The sequence below is a fragment of the Ovis canadensis genome, chromosome 10 (genome assembly GCF_042477335.2).
Source record: "Ovis canadensis isolate MfBH-ARS-UI-01 breed Bighorn chromosome 10, ARS-UI_OviCan_v2, whole genome shotgun sequence".
NCBI classification, from domain to species: domain Eukaryota; kingdom Metazoa; phylum Chordata; class Mammalia; order Artiodactyla; family Bovidae; genus Ovis; species Ovis canadensis.
In genome coordinates, this window is record NC_091254.1 from 35928769 (window position 1) to 35946851 (window position 18083).

At 44.6% G+C, this 18083-nt stretch overlaps 1 protein-coding gene across 3 annotated transcripts in view; it reads left to right on the forward strand.

Moving 5' to 3' along the window:
• The first annotated feature begins 4380 nt into the window (after window positions 1–4380).
• Window positions 4381–18083, forward strand: part of THSD1 (thrombospondin type 1 domain containing 1) — a 28094-nt gene continuing 14391 nt past the window's right edge. The window contains exons 1-3 of one of the 3 annotated variants that reach the window (XM_069601475.1): window positions 4381–4649; window positions 7685–7823; window positions 11295–12257. In XM_069601475.1, the coding sequence (XP_069457576.1) occupies window positions 7766–7823; window positions 11295–12257 (1021 nt within the window). In that variant the 5' untranslated portion in view covers window positions 4381–4649; window positions 7685–7765. Of the gene's footprint in view, window positions 4899–7671; window positions 7824–11294; window positions 12258–18083 lie in introns of all 3 variants that reach the window. The other 2 variants (XM_069601476.1, XM_069601477.1) reach the window with 2 other exon arrangements.

Below are 18083 nucleotides of genomic sequence, written 5' to 3' on the forward strand. Positions count from 1 at the left end.
GACTTTTGTAGTACCAATAATTAAAGTACTTAAATGTGTCTGTTTTTTTTCCTTTTTCTTCACTATGCTGATAGGTATGGTTGAATTTATGTAAATGTATTTCTGATCCTACTCCTTATGATGGATCTTAAGTGCCAGCTCCACGGGGGCAGGGATTTTTATCTGCTTTGTTCACGGATGTGCCCTCAGAGCCTAGAGTGAGGCCTGGCACACAGTAAGCATACAACAAAATGACTACCAAGCGAGTGACCTCCAGTGTGTGTGCCTGCTTATAAATGGGCTTTACTTCACCCTACTTTCATCTCATTGAATTCAATAAAAAGAAACATTTTTGAATGCCTGTTGACTTTGTGTGAGGAACTGGGCCACTGGGGGATATAGAAGTGAATAAGATGCAGCCCCTGCTTTTAAGAGGGACATAGACATGTGAGCAGCCTTAACTGAAGATGGGAATGAAGTCTGTGCCATTGCAGGGGCACGGGTTCCATGCTTGGAGGACAGAGGAGGGAGGCTTCTGTTCTGATGGAGGACAGTCTGAGAAGGTCTGGTGGGAGAGGAGGAGCTGATCCATTGGGCTCAAGAGAACCAAGAGATGGTCGGGGGAAGGCATTGGGTCAGGCCCTTCCTCTTCCTGGGCCACATTGTCCTTGTTCAGACATCCCTTTGTTATCTCCTCCCATCTACCCAGCCCCACCCTAATAATCAAAACTATACTTTTCTCGTTCCCACCTGCTCTAGAAAAATCTGTTTCCAGGGCACAACTCTATTATTCCGAAACCCAATTAACCATATATTGGGTTGGTCCAAAAGTTCATTTGGGTTTTTCCATAAGCTTTTGCGAACTTTTAGGCCAGCCCAACACTTGACTGTCTTTTATCTTGTTCTCTGTTATCTCAATGCCACAAGAAAACAGAGAAATTCGATTTCTTTAAGTTATAAGGAATATCACATGACACCTCTTTGGAATTCCCAGTGACCTACATCAATGATTATACATGGTAGATTCCTAGTTAAGTATTCATTCAGTTGAGTGGCTTTTGAATTATAGTGTGTCTTGAGTTGAGTCTGAAGCCTTAGTCTGTGTCCTTTACCCTCTTTCCAAGAGGCTTCTTATCCACACTTGTCCGGTCTCAGCCTGTCTGAGATACGCTGTCTTATTCAAATTCCATGACACGGGCCATGATGTGGGAAGCATTCCAGAAAAGTTAGATTAACACACATGTAAGGTCTTATTTTCACAGTGTGACAATTGGGTCAATCACTTTCTTTCTTGTGCTCTAATAATGATGAGTCAGTTAAAGCTTGTCTCTCAGTGTTATCTAGGGGGAAAAAATCTCCCTATTTATATAAAGGGTGTTATTGAGATAGTGAACACATTTTACACAATTTGCAAAAGATCCCTTGACCAGTCACTTACTCAAGATATCTTTGTCAGCCAGCTTGTTTTAGTTTAATACAGCTAAGACCATACCACGGTTCTTTTGAAAGCTTTTTTCCTTTAAATTCCTGTTGGCTTCTTTTTAGAAAGGATTAAACTGTCTTAACTGTCTAGCAAACAGTTTGGCAAGAATTCAAATTAAAGCAAAAATGACCAAACATCTCAATAATGCTCTTATTTAAAAACTGACCAAGAGTCTTCTCCAACACCACAGTTCAAAAGCATCAATTCTTCAGTGCTCAGCTTTCTTCACAGTCCAACTCTCAAACCCATACATGACCACAGGAAAACCCATAGCCTTGACTAGACGGACCTTTGTTGGCAAAGTAATGTCTCTGCTTTGATCAATGATCTCACGTTGATCCCAGGCCCTTGCACTTCGATTGAGGCAGAGTGGGTTTCTAGGAAGAGTGTGTGTCTGAGAGATCAACACTTACCAAGTTGCTTTCTATACATTTCACTCAATCACCACAAAACTTCAGTATATTAGATGTCTTTTGCAGTGGAGGAAAGGAGGGGTTAAGTATTTGCCCAAGGTTACGGAGGCAAAGTGAAGAGAAACTACAGAGCCTCTTGATGAAAGTGAAAGTGGAGAGTGAAAAAGTTGGCCTAAAGCTTAACATTCAGAAAACTAAGGTCATGGCATCTGGTCCCATCACTTAATGGGAAATAGATGGGGAAACAGTGGAAACAGTGTCAGACTTTATTTTTTGGGCTCCAAAATCACTGCAGATGGTGATTGCAGCCATGAAATTAAAAGACGCTTACTCCTTGAAAGGAGAGTTATGACCAACCTAGATAGCATATTCAAAAGCAGAGACATTATTTTGCCAACAAAGGTCCGTCTAGTCAAGGTTTTGGTTTTTCCAGTGGTCGTGTACAGATGTGAGAGTTGGACTGTGAAGAAAGCTGGGCGCCGAAGAATTGATGCTTTTGAACTGTGGTGTTGGAGAAGACTCTTGAGGGTCCCTTGGACTGCAAGGAGATCCAACCAGTCCATTCTGAAGGAGATCAGTCCTGGGTGTTCATTGGAAGGACTGATGCTAAAGCTGAAACTCCAATCCTTTGGCCACCTCATACGAAGAAATGACTCATTGGAAAGACCCTGATGCTGGGAGGGATTGGTGGCAGGAGTAGAAGGGGACGACAGAGGATGAGATGGCTGGATGGCATCACCGACTCGATAGACATGAGTTTGAGTGAACTCTGGGAGTTGGTGATGGACAGGGAGGCCTGGAGTGCTACGATTCATGGGGTCACAAAGAGTCAGACACGACTGAGCAACTGAACTGAACTAAACTGACTGATGGAGTCAAGGCTGGGCTTTATTTCTGCTGCATCTAAGTCCCACTTTTAAAATGAGCTCTTGCTTTCAAAACCAAAAATGGCAGGGCTTGTGGCATGTATTTAAAAGGAGTTCTCACTTTGATGAATAGATGTTGGACTAGATAATTCTGACCCTGAAATTGGATGGTGACCTTTGCCAACTAAATTGTCACCTGCTACCTGCCTCTGCAAGGATTTGGTCACCTGTCCCTGCAATCACTGACCCTAACACACCCTTGAAAGGAGTTTAGGGTGGAGATCAAGAATGACACTGCCCTGGAAGGCTACCCGGGTGGCATAGCAGTAAAGAATCAGCCTTCAGGAAGCTAGATGCAGGAGATAGGGGTTCGATCCCTGGGTCGGGAAGATCTCCTGGAGGAGGGTATGGCAACCAACTCCAGTATTCTGGCCTGGAGAATCCCATGGACAGAGGAGCCTGATGGGCTACAGTCCATGGGGTCACAAAGTGTGGGACATGACTGAGCATGCACGCACACATGTGCGTTGGGAAATAATGGCAGGACAGGCCTTCAGATAATTAGGTATTTTTCAGAAGATTTTATGAGCTCAGTTTCTTGCCTCTTATATCTAGAATAGCACTAAAATTATTAACAGAGACATCCGTGCCTGGTGACTAGCACAAACCAGGTATATATACAGACCTCCCACCCTACCTCTTGGGAGCATTTCCTCAGAGCTATCTGAGAGGTGAATCCTGGGCTTTAGTCCTCATTTTTCTCCAAATAAAAACAACTCACAACTCTCACACTGAATATTTTTTTCATTCCACATATTACAGCCTTTTTTTAATCTGGCTGGATTGAATCAGTACAATGCTTTGCAAATTTGGTACCTCTGATAACCTCTGATAACCGAATAATTGGGCTACCTTTTAAAAGATTAAGTGATTAGATTCAAGGACCTGCAAATGGCACATTTCTGAGTTAAAAATGGAGGTAAAATTTACAAACAGTGAAATGCACGAATCTTAAGTTGGATGTTTTGACAAACACGTAATGAATCCGTGTAATTCACACCTCAACCAACAGAATGTATCTATCGCCACTCCACACACACCACCCCCATCCCCGCACAGATTCCTGGAGCCTCGTTCCAATCACCTGCTCCCCAGGGACCACCAAATCTGGGCTCCGATTTCCTTACCACACATTGGTATGCTAATGGTAAACTGTCTTGCACATTACACCCTATTCAAAAACAAGCCCGGCTGTTAAGGTGGAACTCTATCCTCTTCTATTGTTTCAAAAACACAACTTGAACACTTCCGGATTAGAGTTTTTAAAACGTTATTTTTAATGTAAATAACCGCTTCTGGCTCCGGAGAAAAACGAAGAGGCACCTTCGTGAGCTCTTCTCTTTTGAAGCTCTTCAATGACGTCTGGGAAACCAAGCTTACAGCCAACTTCAATGACTGCCTGGTGGTCCCCCAGGAGATAATGACAAGCGGGCGGAGGAGGTGGGCGGGGGAGAAGAGACTGGATCGCAAATGCGGGGAGACGCGGCGGCTCGCCCTTAAACCCGGCTCCGGGTCGCGGGGTGGGGGTCCGCGCCTCCTCCCCGCAGGGCCCGGCCGGCCGCGCGTTTCCTGCCGGGTTTCCTGTCCAGCCGCGGGCCAGCCGGGCGCGGGCAGGAAAGGATGCGCGGCCGGGAGCGGGCGGGGCGGCTCTGGCGGGCTCCCGGAGGTCCCCGCCCGCCGGGTGCCGCCCTCCCCGCGCCGTCGGGGGCGGTCCCGGGCGGGGCTGCGGGAGCGGCGCGGCGGCCCCGGGCGCAGTCCCGGGACGCGGGATGCTCCGCCGGCTTCCTCGCCGCCCGTGAAGTCGCTCGCCCTCCGCCCGCCTCGCCTTCCCGCCCGCCCGTCCCAGAGGTAAGAGGGACCTCCCGGAAGCGACTTGGGGTGCGCCCTCGCCGCGGGGTTCCCGGAGCCTCCCGGGACCCGGCCGCCCCACTCCCCGCCGCCGGAACGCGCAGGTGGACGGTACTGCCCCCTCCACGCACCCAGCCTGCGACCCTGGCTCCCCGGGGCGCGTTAAAAAGTGTCGTCTCCGCCTCTCCGAGGCCCGACTTCAAGCTGCACCTGGCGCAGGCGTGGCCGAGGGACTCAGGCTGACCGCAGGTAGATGGGCGTTGAGTCCGGACAGTTTGGGACACTTGAAAATCAGCCTCTTGGATATTCTGCGTTTCAGAACTGGCTTGCGTCTTTCCAGAAAGAAATCCTTTCTGGGATACAAGCAGTATGAGATACATGCCGTTTAAGGAGGATTTGGGCTGAGGATACCGGCCGCCTTAGATTTCCAACAGTGACCTTGACCTGCGGGCCTGGGAAAAGCTGGGTGGACGCGGGGACAGGCACCGCCGACTCGGCCAAATGCATAGATGCACCCTGCTTGGAATTTAGGGATTTCCTCTTAATAAATATCATTAGACGTACACACGAGCGTGTGCACGTTTGTCAGAAGGGATAGGATCACTTTTCCTTTTATTCTTTTCCTAAGTCATTGGTCTCCTGAACCTCAGCGTAATTCAGTTTCTTTTTCTGAGTTCTGAAGACGCCCTAGGGGACAGATAAGCGTTTATCTTAGCAGATTTCAGCAAAAGTACTGGGATCTAAGTTCTGCCTCATGTCATTAGCCGCTGAGAATATGCCTCTACCCTGTAGCTGCTATGTTTAGAATGTCTCTAAACATTTCTGTATGTGAATGCTCTGTGTAAGTTTTTTTCTTTAAATGTGTATAAAGGATGCCCAAGTTCTTATTTTCTCAAAAAACGATTATCAAGCCAAACACTCTAAGTAGCCAGTCATGGTATTGGGAACACCTTTTGAAAGAAAATAAGCAAGGTTTAAAACAAATTAAAGAAGCTCGCTGTTTTCTTTAAAAAAAAAAAAAAAAAAGTAGTGCTTTTTTAAACCCAGCAGTCCATGACATTCTAGAGTGCTCTGTTAACATCTTCATATTAATGAAAAAAATCAGGATTTATTGTCAAAAGCTTGAGAGTATTTTTTAAAAATCCATAGTATGCAAACCATATTATGTCTTATAAAATAAAACAGCCTGGTTTCAGATAGCCTGGATTATTTTATAATTCCATTTCCACATAGCTCTAAATATAGATGATCACTGTTCCGTTTTACTGATCTTTTTCATAAGAAAGAAAATGTGTTATAATCAGAAAATCAGTTGTGGTTAAGAACTTCTTTGAAAATGTTTGTCATGGCATGGTGAAGTGAAGTGTTAGTTGCTCAGTTGCCAGCCAGTTCTTTGGGGACCCAGTGGACTAGCCCACCAGGCTCCTCTGTCCGTAGGATTTCCCAGGCAAGAAGACTGTAGCGGGTAGCCATTCCTTTCTCCAGGGGATCTTGCCAACCCAGGAATCAAACCCAGGTCTCTTGCATTGCCAGTGGATTCTTTACCATCTGAGCCACCAAGGAAGCCTGTTTGTCATGCGGAAACAAGGAATTTGGGAGGAGTCAGTTCCACTTTTGGGGGCCAAAAATTGCTTGTTTCTTCTTACTTTGGTTACTGAGTATCAGTGCCTTAAAGGAAGCATTTTAATTGCCCCTATGTGCCCACGCTTGCCCCAGAGATGCGGTGACGCTCATCTGCTGTCTTTGGCCAGGTTCCCAATTCATGTAAAAGGAAAGGATTGGGTCAAATCTATGCCTAATTTCAACAAAACTGAATTTTCTTTTTTGGTTGTTTTTGGAGAGGGTGAGAGCCCTAATTGTCTGCATAATTACACTTTATATCTCTGCTTCTCCTTGAGGAAGTCCAGCATTTCCTTTTGCTCAACCAGCTCTTACAGAGAGAAAGCGAATAGAGACAGACCTGTTTCCTTTCCACTGAATTTCTGATTATTTCAATCAATCTTCTTAATTCCCTTAATTCCTGCCTTATCTGAAGGGATGTGACATACATATATTTTGAATATAATATGCTTTTTAAAAACTTACTAAAAGTAGATTAACTGTGCATAATAGGGGGGAATGTAGACATTAAGGAAATATCTATTTGGTAATGTTTAGCATCCAATAGTTTCCTAGACTCAAGTATGAAAAAACCTGGCTCTTAAATGCCCTGCATCTCATTCTGTTGTATAATAGTCTGTTTATATCAAAGTAAGTGCCACTTCTCACAAATCATTCTGAACCACGGGCCATCAAGGTCTCCCCTGCCCTCCTAGGTGGTCTGGGAAGATTGCTGCCTGAAAGCATACATCTCTTGACGCATGCCAGCCAGCAGCAACAAGTATTGGAAGGCTGCCAAAGATGATAGCTGTTTTGTCTTTAGAATGCCCTAACCAAGGGAAGTCAGGGCCACATGAAGTTCACATTTAATTGCGATAATCTGAGTACCTTTTTTTTAAAGGCTTAATAATTTTGATATAGCTCCTAGGCATAAAGAAATGGAGCAATCCAGATAACACACCAGTTGTGTAAGACAGACAATGTTAATATAAGTCCATTTGTGGAAGCAGGGTGGGTCTACACAACAGATGCAAAAATTTGGCAAAATGTTAGTCAGTTGGTTAGCCTGCTATGCCATGCATATAAATGTGCGAAGATATATTATCAAGGTTGGCTATGAGCTTCAATAAAATTAAGCAAAGAGCAACCAACTGTCCACTTAAGGGTCTGCTATAAAGATAAAAGGCATGGTGTTTTGCAGAGAAAGTCTTACTGTGGGCAGACCTAAATGTTCTTAGCAGGTGAGCTATAATGAGAGGAACGGAACGTGTGTAATTACTGATCATTTCCCTGGGGGCAACAGTAATGTCCTTCCCGTTTTCTTTTCAGTATTAACGAGGAAGTCTGACTTCTTAGAATGGTTTTGTCATCTCAGGGTTACTATTTTATGAATCACATTGAACAGAGCCAATATTTCTTTGAGGTTCTCCTTGCAGGTGTTTTTGAACGAAGACTCCACAATTCGGATGTGAGAAAGGACATGAGGAGACCAAAGACCTGGGATTTTGCTGATCAGAATGAAACAAACGTTGAAAGACTTTTCAAATCTATTGCTGGTGGTGCTCTGTGACTATGGTAAGTGTCGAGTGCACTTATGCTGTGGGTCTCAGTGAAGAAACAGAAATGGGAGGTTTTTAAATGCATGAATGTTGATGCCTCTCTATGAAGGAGGCAGGGCAGGGACTCCAGTTCAGTGCCTTTTAAACCATGATTCTTGCAACCCTAGGTTCTCTTAAGGTTCTGCATTATTAATTCAAATTTCATTTAAAATATATTTTAAAGGTTTTTTTTTTTTTAACTCATTTTCACAAGTTGGAGACAAACATGTTGCCCTCACTTTGACTGATCTCCTAGTGTTTCAGTATTACACATTTGTGTGTGTGCTGTCTTTTAGTTTTGTTTTTGTTTGTTTGTTTTCACTGTGTCTCAAAGCATGTGGGATCTTAGTTCCCCAACCGGGGATTGAACCCACACCCCCTGCAGTGGAAACACTGAGTCTTAACCGCTTGACCGCCAGGGAAGTCCCTGGGATTCATTTCTTTTTGTGTGCATACTTGTGTATGCTCAGTTGCTTCAGTTGTATCTGACTCTGCAACCCCATGGACTGTAGCCTGCCAGACTCCTCCGTCCATGGGATTCTCCAGGCAAGAATTCTGGGGTGGGTTGCTATTTCCTTCTCCAGGGGATCTTCCCAACCCACAGATCAAACCTGCGTCTCCTGCATTGCAGGCAGATTCTTTACCACTGAGCCACTGAGGAAAGCATTGCTCTGCATCTAACAGCCTTATACAAAAAACTATAAAAGGGTACTTTGTTTCATAAAGATAAAGACATCAAAAATTTCTATTCAAATAGTCTGCAAGGATGCTTGTTATTGTTGAGAACAAAATATTTTACCGGCACACAAAAAAGTTGATGAGCAGAAAATAAAGCATAAAAGTTGAGTGCCAAGGCTGCTACTAAAAAATGGAGGTATTTTCATATATGTGGGGTTTTATCCCCTTCTCCATTTGAAATTGATCAAAACACACCGTTACCAGTTAGATTTCTTTTGAAATCCACATGCTTATATTGAGGCACCAGTTCCTTTAAAGGAATGGGAGAAAGGAAATGAATGAATGGAGAAAACTGAACTATAGTAGTGAATTTGATGGTATGACCAAATCATAGTTTTCTAAATGAGAATATATTCTTGCCTGTAGAGACTAGAGTTCAAGTGTAAAGCAGCCAAGTTCCCTCTTCAGTACACCTCTTCTATCTGCTGCTGTTGAGATTCATCAGTTGTCTCTTTCCTGTCCATTTCCAAAGGGACATGTGTAAAAAAAAAAAAAAAGGGACATGTGTGTCTCTTTCATTGACTAGCTGCCCAGCAAATTAGAATCTGATCTGCCTGTGTGGTAACCGTATCCTTGACAATAGGTTTTCATTAATTAACTAAGTGTGGTGTGCTTCTCAGTCCTAAAATGCATCACAGAACCATTCTGCCCCATCGGATGCAAATGAATATAAGCTTTGTTCCCAGTCCTTACTCCTTCCTTGGGCTACAGTGAGCACTGGAGGTCAGCTCTGAACCCGCACAGAAGCTGCATCAAAAGCGACCGCCTTCCTTAACCCTGAGTCACCCTCATCCAACAGGGAGTATTCCTCAATTTGTCTGTTGATGAAAAAAAAAAACCTATTATGATCTTTCAAGTGTCCAGATCTATCCAAGTTTTATACATCTTATTTCCCCTTATCTTAAATAAGAAATGAGTGAAGTGCTGAGGCGATCAAAACAAACCTTCATGGGCCAGTATTTCATGTGCTGATCCTAATAACCATTTTTTAATATCCTTGAATCGTCTACTTTTTCTTTTTGAAAAAAATTTTTATTGGCGTATTGTTGATTTACAGTGTTCATTGTTTTCTGCTGTATAGCCAAGTGAATTTAATTTATTTTGTATTGAAGTATAGTTGATTTACAATACTATGTCAGACTCTGCTGTAGATTAAATGTATTTAAGGACCACCAGCCCAGATAACACATTGAGGTCCTTTGGACATATATGACATATATAATTATTGTTATTATATTAATATATTTTATTATCATGTATATAGAAGAAGACTTACAAATTCCTACTTACATGTTGTTTTTCAGACCAAAGGGCACTGCACTTTCTCAAATCTAGAATGTTTCTTACCCTAGCCACAGGCCAGTTGATTGTTGTATTGCCAGATTCTGTCTCTTTGGTATGTATTTGGATAGGGTTCAAAATAGAAACAAGGATTCTTGTGTGTCTGTGTTCTTTCTGCTTTTTAATTCAGCTGCTCCAGTGGGTCTCTTTTTACAAAAAAAAATGATTATCCTAACTAAGTGATACTTTTGGGCCAGTAGTCATCTATCTTGTCTAGGCCTGTTACTATAATGTCATTAAAATCACCAAGGACATGCTTAGCTATTCCGTGAATGTTCACTCTGTCCCCTGGATTAATCCATGTAGGATAGAATGTCAACATTTCTTATTCATCTAAAAATTTCTGCCTTATACAAACAAAAGGCAGTTTCTTTACTGGTAAAAATACTCACACACCTATCTTCAATGTCAGAAAGCAGTAACTTACAGGTACGGCTGATCATTGGACAACGTGGGGTTTAAGGAGTCTAATCCTCTGCACAGTTGAAAATCCTGATATAACTTACAGTTGGCCCTCCATATCTGCTGTTTGCATCTGCAGATTCAGCCAACCACGGATCATCAAGTTACTATTTACTGTTGGAACAAATCTGGGCATAAGTGGACCCTTGCAGTTCAAACCCGTGTTGTTCAAGCATCAACTGTATATTTAGAATCGTCCATGTTAAGTAATCTAGAGCACTTCATATTCTGTCATTTAAATCAGGCTTTCTTTCACTTCACCGTAAACCTGTGGATGTGTGTGTGTGTGTGTGTGCACGCACGTGCTAAGTCGCTTCAGTCATGTCCGACTCTTGGCAACCCTATGGACTGTAGCCCACCAGGCTCCTCTGTCCATGGGATTCTCCAGGCAGGAGTGCTGGAGTGGGTTGCCATGCCCTCCTCCAGGGGATCTTCCTGACCCAGGGATCAAACCTGCGCCTCCTGTGTCTCCAGCGTTACAGATGGATTCTTGACCACTGGGGAAGCCCTCGCTGTAAACCTATTTCCTGCAAATACCTAAATCCTGCAATATGACTAAAGTGAGCAAAGTGAAGTGTTGGAGTTTTATCATGAGAGTTGTCAATTGTTACTCTTGCCTTATTAGGTTTTCTTCACGGATAGATTCCACTGTTGACTGTTGAGAATTCAGAGTATCTAGTCATTATTTTGAACGAGAATCATGAAAGATGGAGATGAAGGACCTGAGCCATTTTAGAATGGGAGAGGCTCAGGGCCCAGCTCCCAGGGTTAGCACTCAACACCATTTTAGGTCATCCTTGGCTCAGTTCAAACTTCTGCTGTGTCTAAAATGCTGTTTTCCTTGATGTCACCAGTACTGCCGCTCAGATGTCCCTTTTTAAAACTCACTATGACCGTTTCCTTTCAGTTCTTGGAGAGGCTGAGTATCTCGTGCTGGGGGAGCCGGGCCATGTAGCACTGAGCAACAGCACGGTGACTGTGGATTTCCATGGTGCCAACGGGACGCTGAGGAATGTCTCTGTCCTGCTGGTGGAGGCCAGCTCCAACCAGACTCTTACCACCAAATACCTCCTGACCAACCAGTCCCAGGGGACCCTCGAGTTTGAGTGCTTCTACTTCAAGGAGGCAGGCGACTACTGGTTCACGATGACCCGGGAAGCGACAAACAGCAGCCTCCCAGTCCCCTCGAGGGAGAGGAGCGCCTTTCTCAAGGTGGAATGGCCCGTCTTCCACGTTGACCTGAGCAGGACGTCCAAGGCAGCTGAAGGCACCTTCCAGGTGGGCCTTTTCACCAGTCAGCCACTGTGCCCGTTCCCCGGGGACAAGCCCGACATCTTGTTGGAGGTCACCTTCACCAACAGCCTCCCGGAGGCGAGGGCGAATCAGGCCCTGCCGCTGGAGATTAGGGCCAGCAAGAGGGTGGCGCTCGCTCAAGGCCAGTGGGTTGAGTTTGATTGTCCCCCTGTGGGGCCGGAAGCCTACATCACGGTCACCGTGGTGCTGAAGCTGCTGGGCCGAGACTCGGTCATTATGTCCACAGGCCCCATTGACCTGGCCCAGAAATTTGGGTACAAACTGGTGATGGAGCCGGAGCTCACCTGCGAGGCCGGGGTGGAGGTCACGGTGCTGCCCCCGCCGTGCATCTTCGTCCAAGGGGTGATCACCGTCTTCAAGGAAGCCCCCAGACTCCCCGGGGAGAGGACCAATCGGTTGGCTGAAAACAGCCTGGCCTTGGGAGAGAGGAGAACAGTATTCAACTGCACTTTGTTTGACATGGGGAGGAATAAATACTGCTTTGACTTTGGTGTTTCAAGCCGAAGCCAGTTTTCTGCAAAGGAGAAGGAGTGCATGCTAATTCGGAGAAGTATAGGTTGGTATTGCAATTTTAAAACCTTTTTTTTTTTTAAATGAAATTGGTATCTTCATGCAATCAAAATTATTCTTTTGAATTTAGATGAACTTTATTCTCTCTGAACTTCAGTACAGTCACTCAGTCGTGTCCGACTCTTTGCGACCCCATGAACCGTAGCATGGCAGGCCTCCCTGTCCATCACCAACTCCCAGAGTCCACCCAAACCCATGTCCGTTGTGTCGGTGATGCCATCTAACCATCTCATCCTCCGTCGTCCCCTTCTCCTCCTGCCCTCAATCTTTCCCAGCATCAGGATCTTTTCAAATGAGTCAGCTCTTGCATCAGGTGGCCAAAGTATTGGAGTTTCAGCTTCAACATCAGTCCTTCCAATGAACACGCAGGACTGATCTCCTTCAGAATGGACTGGTTGGATCTCCTTGCAGTCCAAGGGACTCTCAAGAGTCTTCTCCGACACCACAGTTCAAAAGCATCAGTTCTCCGCTCAGCTTTTTTATAGTCCAACTCTCACGTCCATATATAACTACTGGAAAAACCATAGCCTTGACTAGATGGACCTTTGTTAGTAAAGTAATGTCTCTGCTTTTTAATATGCTGTCTAGGTTGGTCATAACTTTCCTTCCAAGGAGTAAGTGTCTTCTAATTTTCATGGCTGCAGTCACCATCTGCAGTGATTTTGGAGCCCAGAAAAATAGTCTGACACTGTTTCCACTGTTTCCCCATCTATTTCCCATGAAGTGATGGGACCAGATGCCATGATCTTCGTTTTCTGAATGCGGAGCTTTAAGCCAGCTCTTAAACTCTTTCACTTTCATCAAGAGGCTCTTCAGTTCTTCACTTTCTGCCGTAAGGGTGGTATCATCTGCATATCTGAGGTTATTGATATTTCTCCCAGCAGTCTTGATTCCAGCTTGTGCTTCCTCCAGCCCAGCGTTTCTCATGATGTACTCTGCATAGAAGTTAAATAAGCAGGGTGACAATATACAGCCCTGACGTACTCCTTTTCCTACTTGGAACCAGTCTGTTGTTCCATGTCCAGTTCTAACTGTTGCTTCCTGACCTGCATATCGGTTCTTAAGAGGTAGGTCAGGTGGTCTGGTATTCCCATCTCTTTCAGAATTTTCCACAGTTTATTGTGATCCAGACAGTGAAAGGCTTTGGCATAGTCAATAAAGCAGAAATAGATGTTTTTCTGGAACTCTCTTGCTTTTTCCATGATCCAGCAGATGTTGTCAATTTGATCTCTGGTTCCTCTGCCTTTTCTAAAACCAGCTTGAACATCTGAAAGTTCATGGTTCACGTATTGCTGAAGCCTGGCTTGGAGAATTTTGAGCATTACTTTACTAGCTAGTGAGATGAGTGCAATTGTGTGGTAGCTGGAGCATTCTTTGGCATTGCCTTTCTTTGGGATTGGAATGAAAAGTGACCTTTTCCAGTCCTGTGGCCACTGCTGAGTTTTCCAAATTTGCTGGCATAGTGAGTGCAGCAGTTTCACGGCATCCTCTTTTAGGATTTGAAATAGCTCAACTGGAATTCCATCGCCTCCACTAGCTTTGTTCATAGTGATGCTTCCTAAGGCCCACTTGACTTCACACTCCAGGATGTCCGGCAGAGGTGACTGTGAGTGATCACACCTTCATGATTACCTGCATCGTGAAGCTCTTTTTTGTACAGTTCTTCCATGTATTCTTGCCACCTCTTCTTAATATCTTCTGCTTCTGTTAGGTCCATACCATTTCTGCCCTTTATCGAGCCCATCTTTGCATGAAATGTTCCCTTGGTAGCTCTAATTTTCTTGAAGAGATCTCTAGTCTTTCCCATTCTGTCGTTTTCCTCTGTTTCTTTGCATTGATCGCTGAGGAAAGCTTTCTTATCTCTCCTTGCTATTCTTTGGAAGTCTGCATTCAAATGGGTATATCTTTCCTTTTCTCCTTTGCTTTTTGCTTTTCTTCTTTTCACAGCTATTTGTAAGGCCTCCTCAAACAGCCATTTTGCTTTTTTGCATTTCTTTTTCTTGGGGATGGTCTTGCTCCCTGTCTCCTGTACAATGTCACAAACCTCCGTCCATAGTTCATCAGGCACTCTGTGTATCAGATCTAGGCCCTTAAATCTATTTCCCACTTCCACTGTATAATCATAAGGGATTTGATTTAGGTCATGCCTGAATGTTCTGTGAACTGTGCCATCAGTTTTATGGTTCACTCCTCGTAATGTTCCAAATGATGTTAACATCCTTATCTGAAAAATGAAGAATATTGCTAGGCATACCCAGCTCACTGCTAACTGCTGCAGGTCTCAGTTTCCCCATCAGTAAAGTGGGGATAATAAGAGTATCTGCCTCGGAGAGTTGTGAGAATTAAGGGGAATCAGTGTGTACATTTCTTAGTATGGTGCCTAGCATGTAGGAAACACTGATAAACTTCAGCTATGATTACACTGTATTTTATTTTTTAGGTATGTTTGTCCTTTTATTGTATATTGGAGTATAGCTGATTTACAATATTAGGTTCAGGTGTACAGCAAAATAAATCAGATATATATATATATATATATATATATATATATGTATGTTTATCTCCCTTGTTTTTCAGATTCTTTTCCCATACAGGTTATTAAAGAATACTGAGTTCCCTGTGCTATGCAGTAGGTTCTTGTTGATCATCTTTTTTATATATAGTGTGTACATGTTAATCCCAACCTTCTAATTTATCCTCCCGCCACCTTTCCGCTTTAGTAACCATAAGTTTGTTTTAAAAGTTGGTAGGTCTGTTTTCTGCTTTGCAAATAAGTTTATTTGTATCATTTTTTTCAATTCCACATATAAGTCAGATCATATGATACTTGTCTTTCTCTGGATTTACTTCGTTTAGGATGATAATCTCTAGGTCCATCCATGTTGCTGCAGATGGCATGATTTCATTCTTTTTTGTGGCTGAGTAGTATTCCATTGTATATATAGCGTTGCTGTTGTTCAGTCACTAAGTCATGTCCAACTCTTTGTGACCCCATGGACTGCAGCACACCAGGGCTCTCTGTCACTGTCTCCCAGAGATTGCCCAAGTTCATGTCCATTGAATTGGTGATGCTATCCAACCATCTCAACCTCTGCTGCCCACTTCTCCTTTTACCTTCAATCATTCCCAGAATCAGGGTCTTTTCTAGTGAGTTGGCTCTTTGCATCAAGTGGCCAAAGTATTGGAGCTTCATCTTCAGCATCAGTCCTTCCAATGAGTATTCAGGGTTTATTTCCTTTAGGATTGGCTGCTTTGATTTGTAGCACGTCTTTTTATTCATCTCTCTGTTGATGGACATTTAGGTTGCATTCATGTCTTGGCTATTGTGAATGGCGCTGCATGAACCTTGGGGTGCATGTATCTTTGAATTACAGTTTGCTCCAGATACATGCCCTGGAGTGTGACTGCTGGGTCACATGGTGGTTCCAATTTTAGTTTTTTAAGGAATCTCCGTACAGTTCTCCCTAGTGGTTGTACCAATTTACGTTCCCACCAACAGTGTAGGAGGATTTCCCTGCACCCTCTCCAGCATTTATTATTTGTAGATTTTTTGGTGATAACCATTCTGACCGGTGTGAAGTGATACCTCATTGAAGTTTAAGTTTGCGCTTCTCTAATAATTAGTGATATTGAGCATCTTTTCATATGTTTATTGGTCATCTGCATGTCTTCCTTGGAGAAATGTCTGTTTCGATTTTCTGCCCACTTTTTGATTGGGTTGTTTGTTTGATATTGAGCTACATGAGCGATTTGTGTATTTTGGAGTCCGTTGCTTCATTTGCAAATATTTTCTCCCATTCTGTGGGTTGTTTTTCATTTTGTTTATGGTTTCCTTTGCTGTGCAAAAGCTTTTACGCTTAATTAGTTCCCATTTGTTTATTTTCGTGTATATTTTCACTACACTAGAACGTGGATCCAAAAAGATATTACTGAAATTTATATCAAAGTGTTCTGCCTGTGTTTTCCTCTAAGCGTTTTATAGTAGCCTGTCTTACATTTAGGTCTTTAATCCATTTTGAGTTTGTTTTTGTGTATGGTTTTAGAGAATGTTCTAGTTTCATCCTTTTGTATGTATTTAAAGATTATATGATTACATCATGGGGCTTCCCTGGTGGCTCAGAGGTTAAAGCGTCTGCCTATGGCAAGTCAGAATTCAAAGCTAAATCCCAAATTGTAGTGAGTAATGTTGTGTCTCCTCTAGAGAGTGTCTTCAAGGTTGTCTCTTTGCTGTCATGCGTCCCTTGTTATAAGAATGACACCTCTTTAGTGAGAGTTCACAGGCAGATTTTTAGAAACTTCTTCAGATTCTTAATTCTTTGCACAAAGAAGTAGGGTTATTATGGTTCCACCCAGGCCCCAGGCTCCTCTTTGCATTTCTTTCTCTTTTCCTGGGTGCAGGCCTCGTCTTGGCAAGAGGTTAATCCAGCAGAGATGTTCCTGATCACGTACACATTCCCTTATCTACTTTCCCACTAGGCCCTGTGCTCCCTGATGGCCCAGGCCTCTGAGGATCTTTGGTGCTCCACGTGTTTCTTGCTCCAGATTTGCTTACTTCTCCTGAGAGATGCTTGTGACTCCGTCCCTACCACTGGCGCTTCCCTGCTTGTGGTTACCTCTCTCTAGCTTACGTTCCGCGGCCTGTTCCTTTGACAGCTCCCCTACCAATACCCCAAACGCCCCTGCCTCGTTGTCCTGATGCCCCTGCCAGCTGCCCTCTGCACCCAGGCGGAGCGGGGCCCCTGGGGGTGCATGTGCCTCCACTCCTGCTGGACTCAGCATACCAGCCCCTGCCGCTCATGCCCCTGCTGCTCTGCTGGCCCTCCCCTGTCCTCACCCCCACCCCTGCCTCACACTCAGAGCTCACTCAGCCACACAGAGCAGCTGGAAGCCATCAGGGGCGTGCCTCTCACTCTCCTACTGAGATCCCCATGAGCCTGCCGGCAGCCGTCCTATCCTCTCCTTTGCTGTCCCCAGAGAAGCAGCGTCATTCCTCCAGTGCGAGGTCAGCCCTCCTCTCCCCTGGGGACCCCAGCCCCTCTGCTCTCTCCGGAACCTTCTGTTAATCGTGATTACCCTCCTCTCCCCCGCCTCTAACTGTCCCTTCTTTACTGGCTCATCTGCATCCACTTTGAGATGTCCTTAGTCATCTCATCTGAGAACAAAACAAACTTGCCCCTCGCCTCTTCATTCTCCCCAGAACACTCCGTCTTCCTCTCGTTTTCCTTGTGTAGCCCTGAGTCTTGAAAAAGTCAGCTGTGCTTTGGGCTTTACTTCCTCACCCCCGTTCACTTTGCACCCCGCTCCTGACTCACACGCCTGCCCTGCAAATGCTCTCAATAAAGCAGCCAGTGAATGACTTCGAGGCCCCCAGACCTGGGATGCTTCTTGTCAGTGTCTTCGCTGACCTTGATTCTAGGACATCACACTCGACTGTTTGCCTCCTGCCTCCCTGGCTGTTCCTTCCCCTGCCAGCCTGTTCTGCCACTCGTCACATCCCTTAAGCCTCAGACTTCCGAGTCTTCTGTTTGGCCTTCTGCATCTTCTATCGGAACCTCTGCGTTTTTTCATTCTTCTCACAGTTGCTAGGTGATCGCTGTCCTGTTGCTGACGGCTCCAGGCTAGCGTCTCTCGCCTGCATCTAAGAGCTGAACAGATGTCTTCCAGGCCCCTCAGAAGCAGCGTGGAATTGGACTCAGCAGCTTACCCCCCAACACTGCTCCTCAGTACAAGGCTCTGCCCATTTCATTGTTTGAACCCCAAACTCAGGAGCCTTCCTCTTCTTCACCTCCTATGAATGAATCACTAGGTCCTA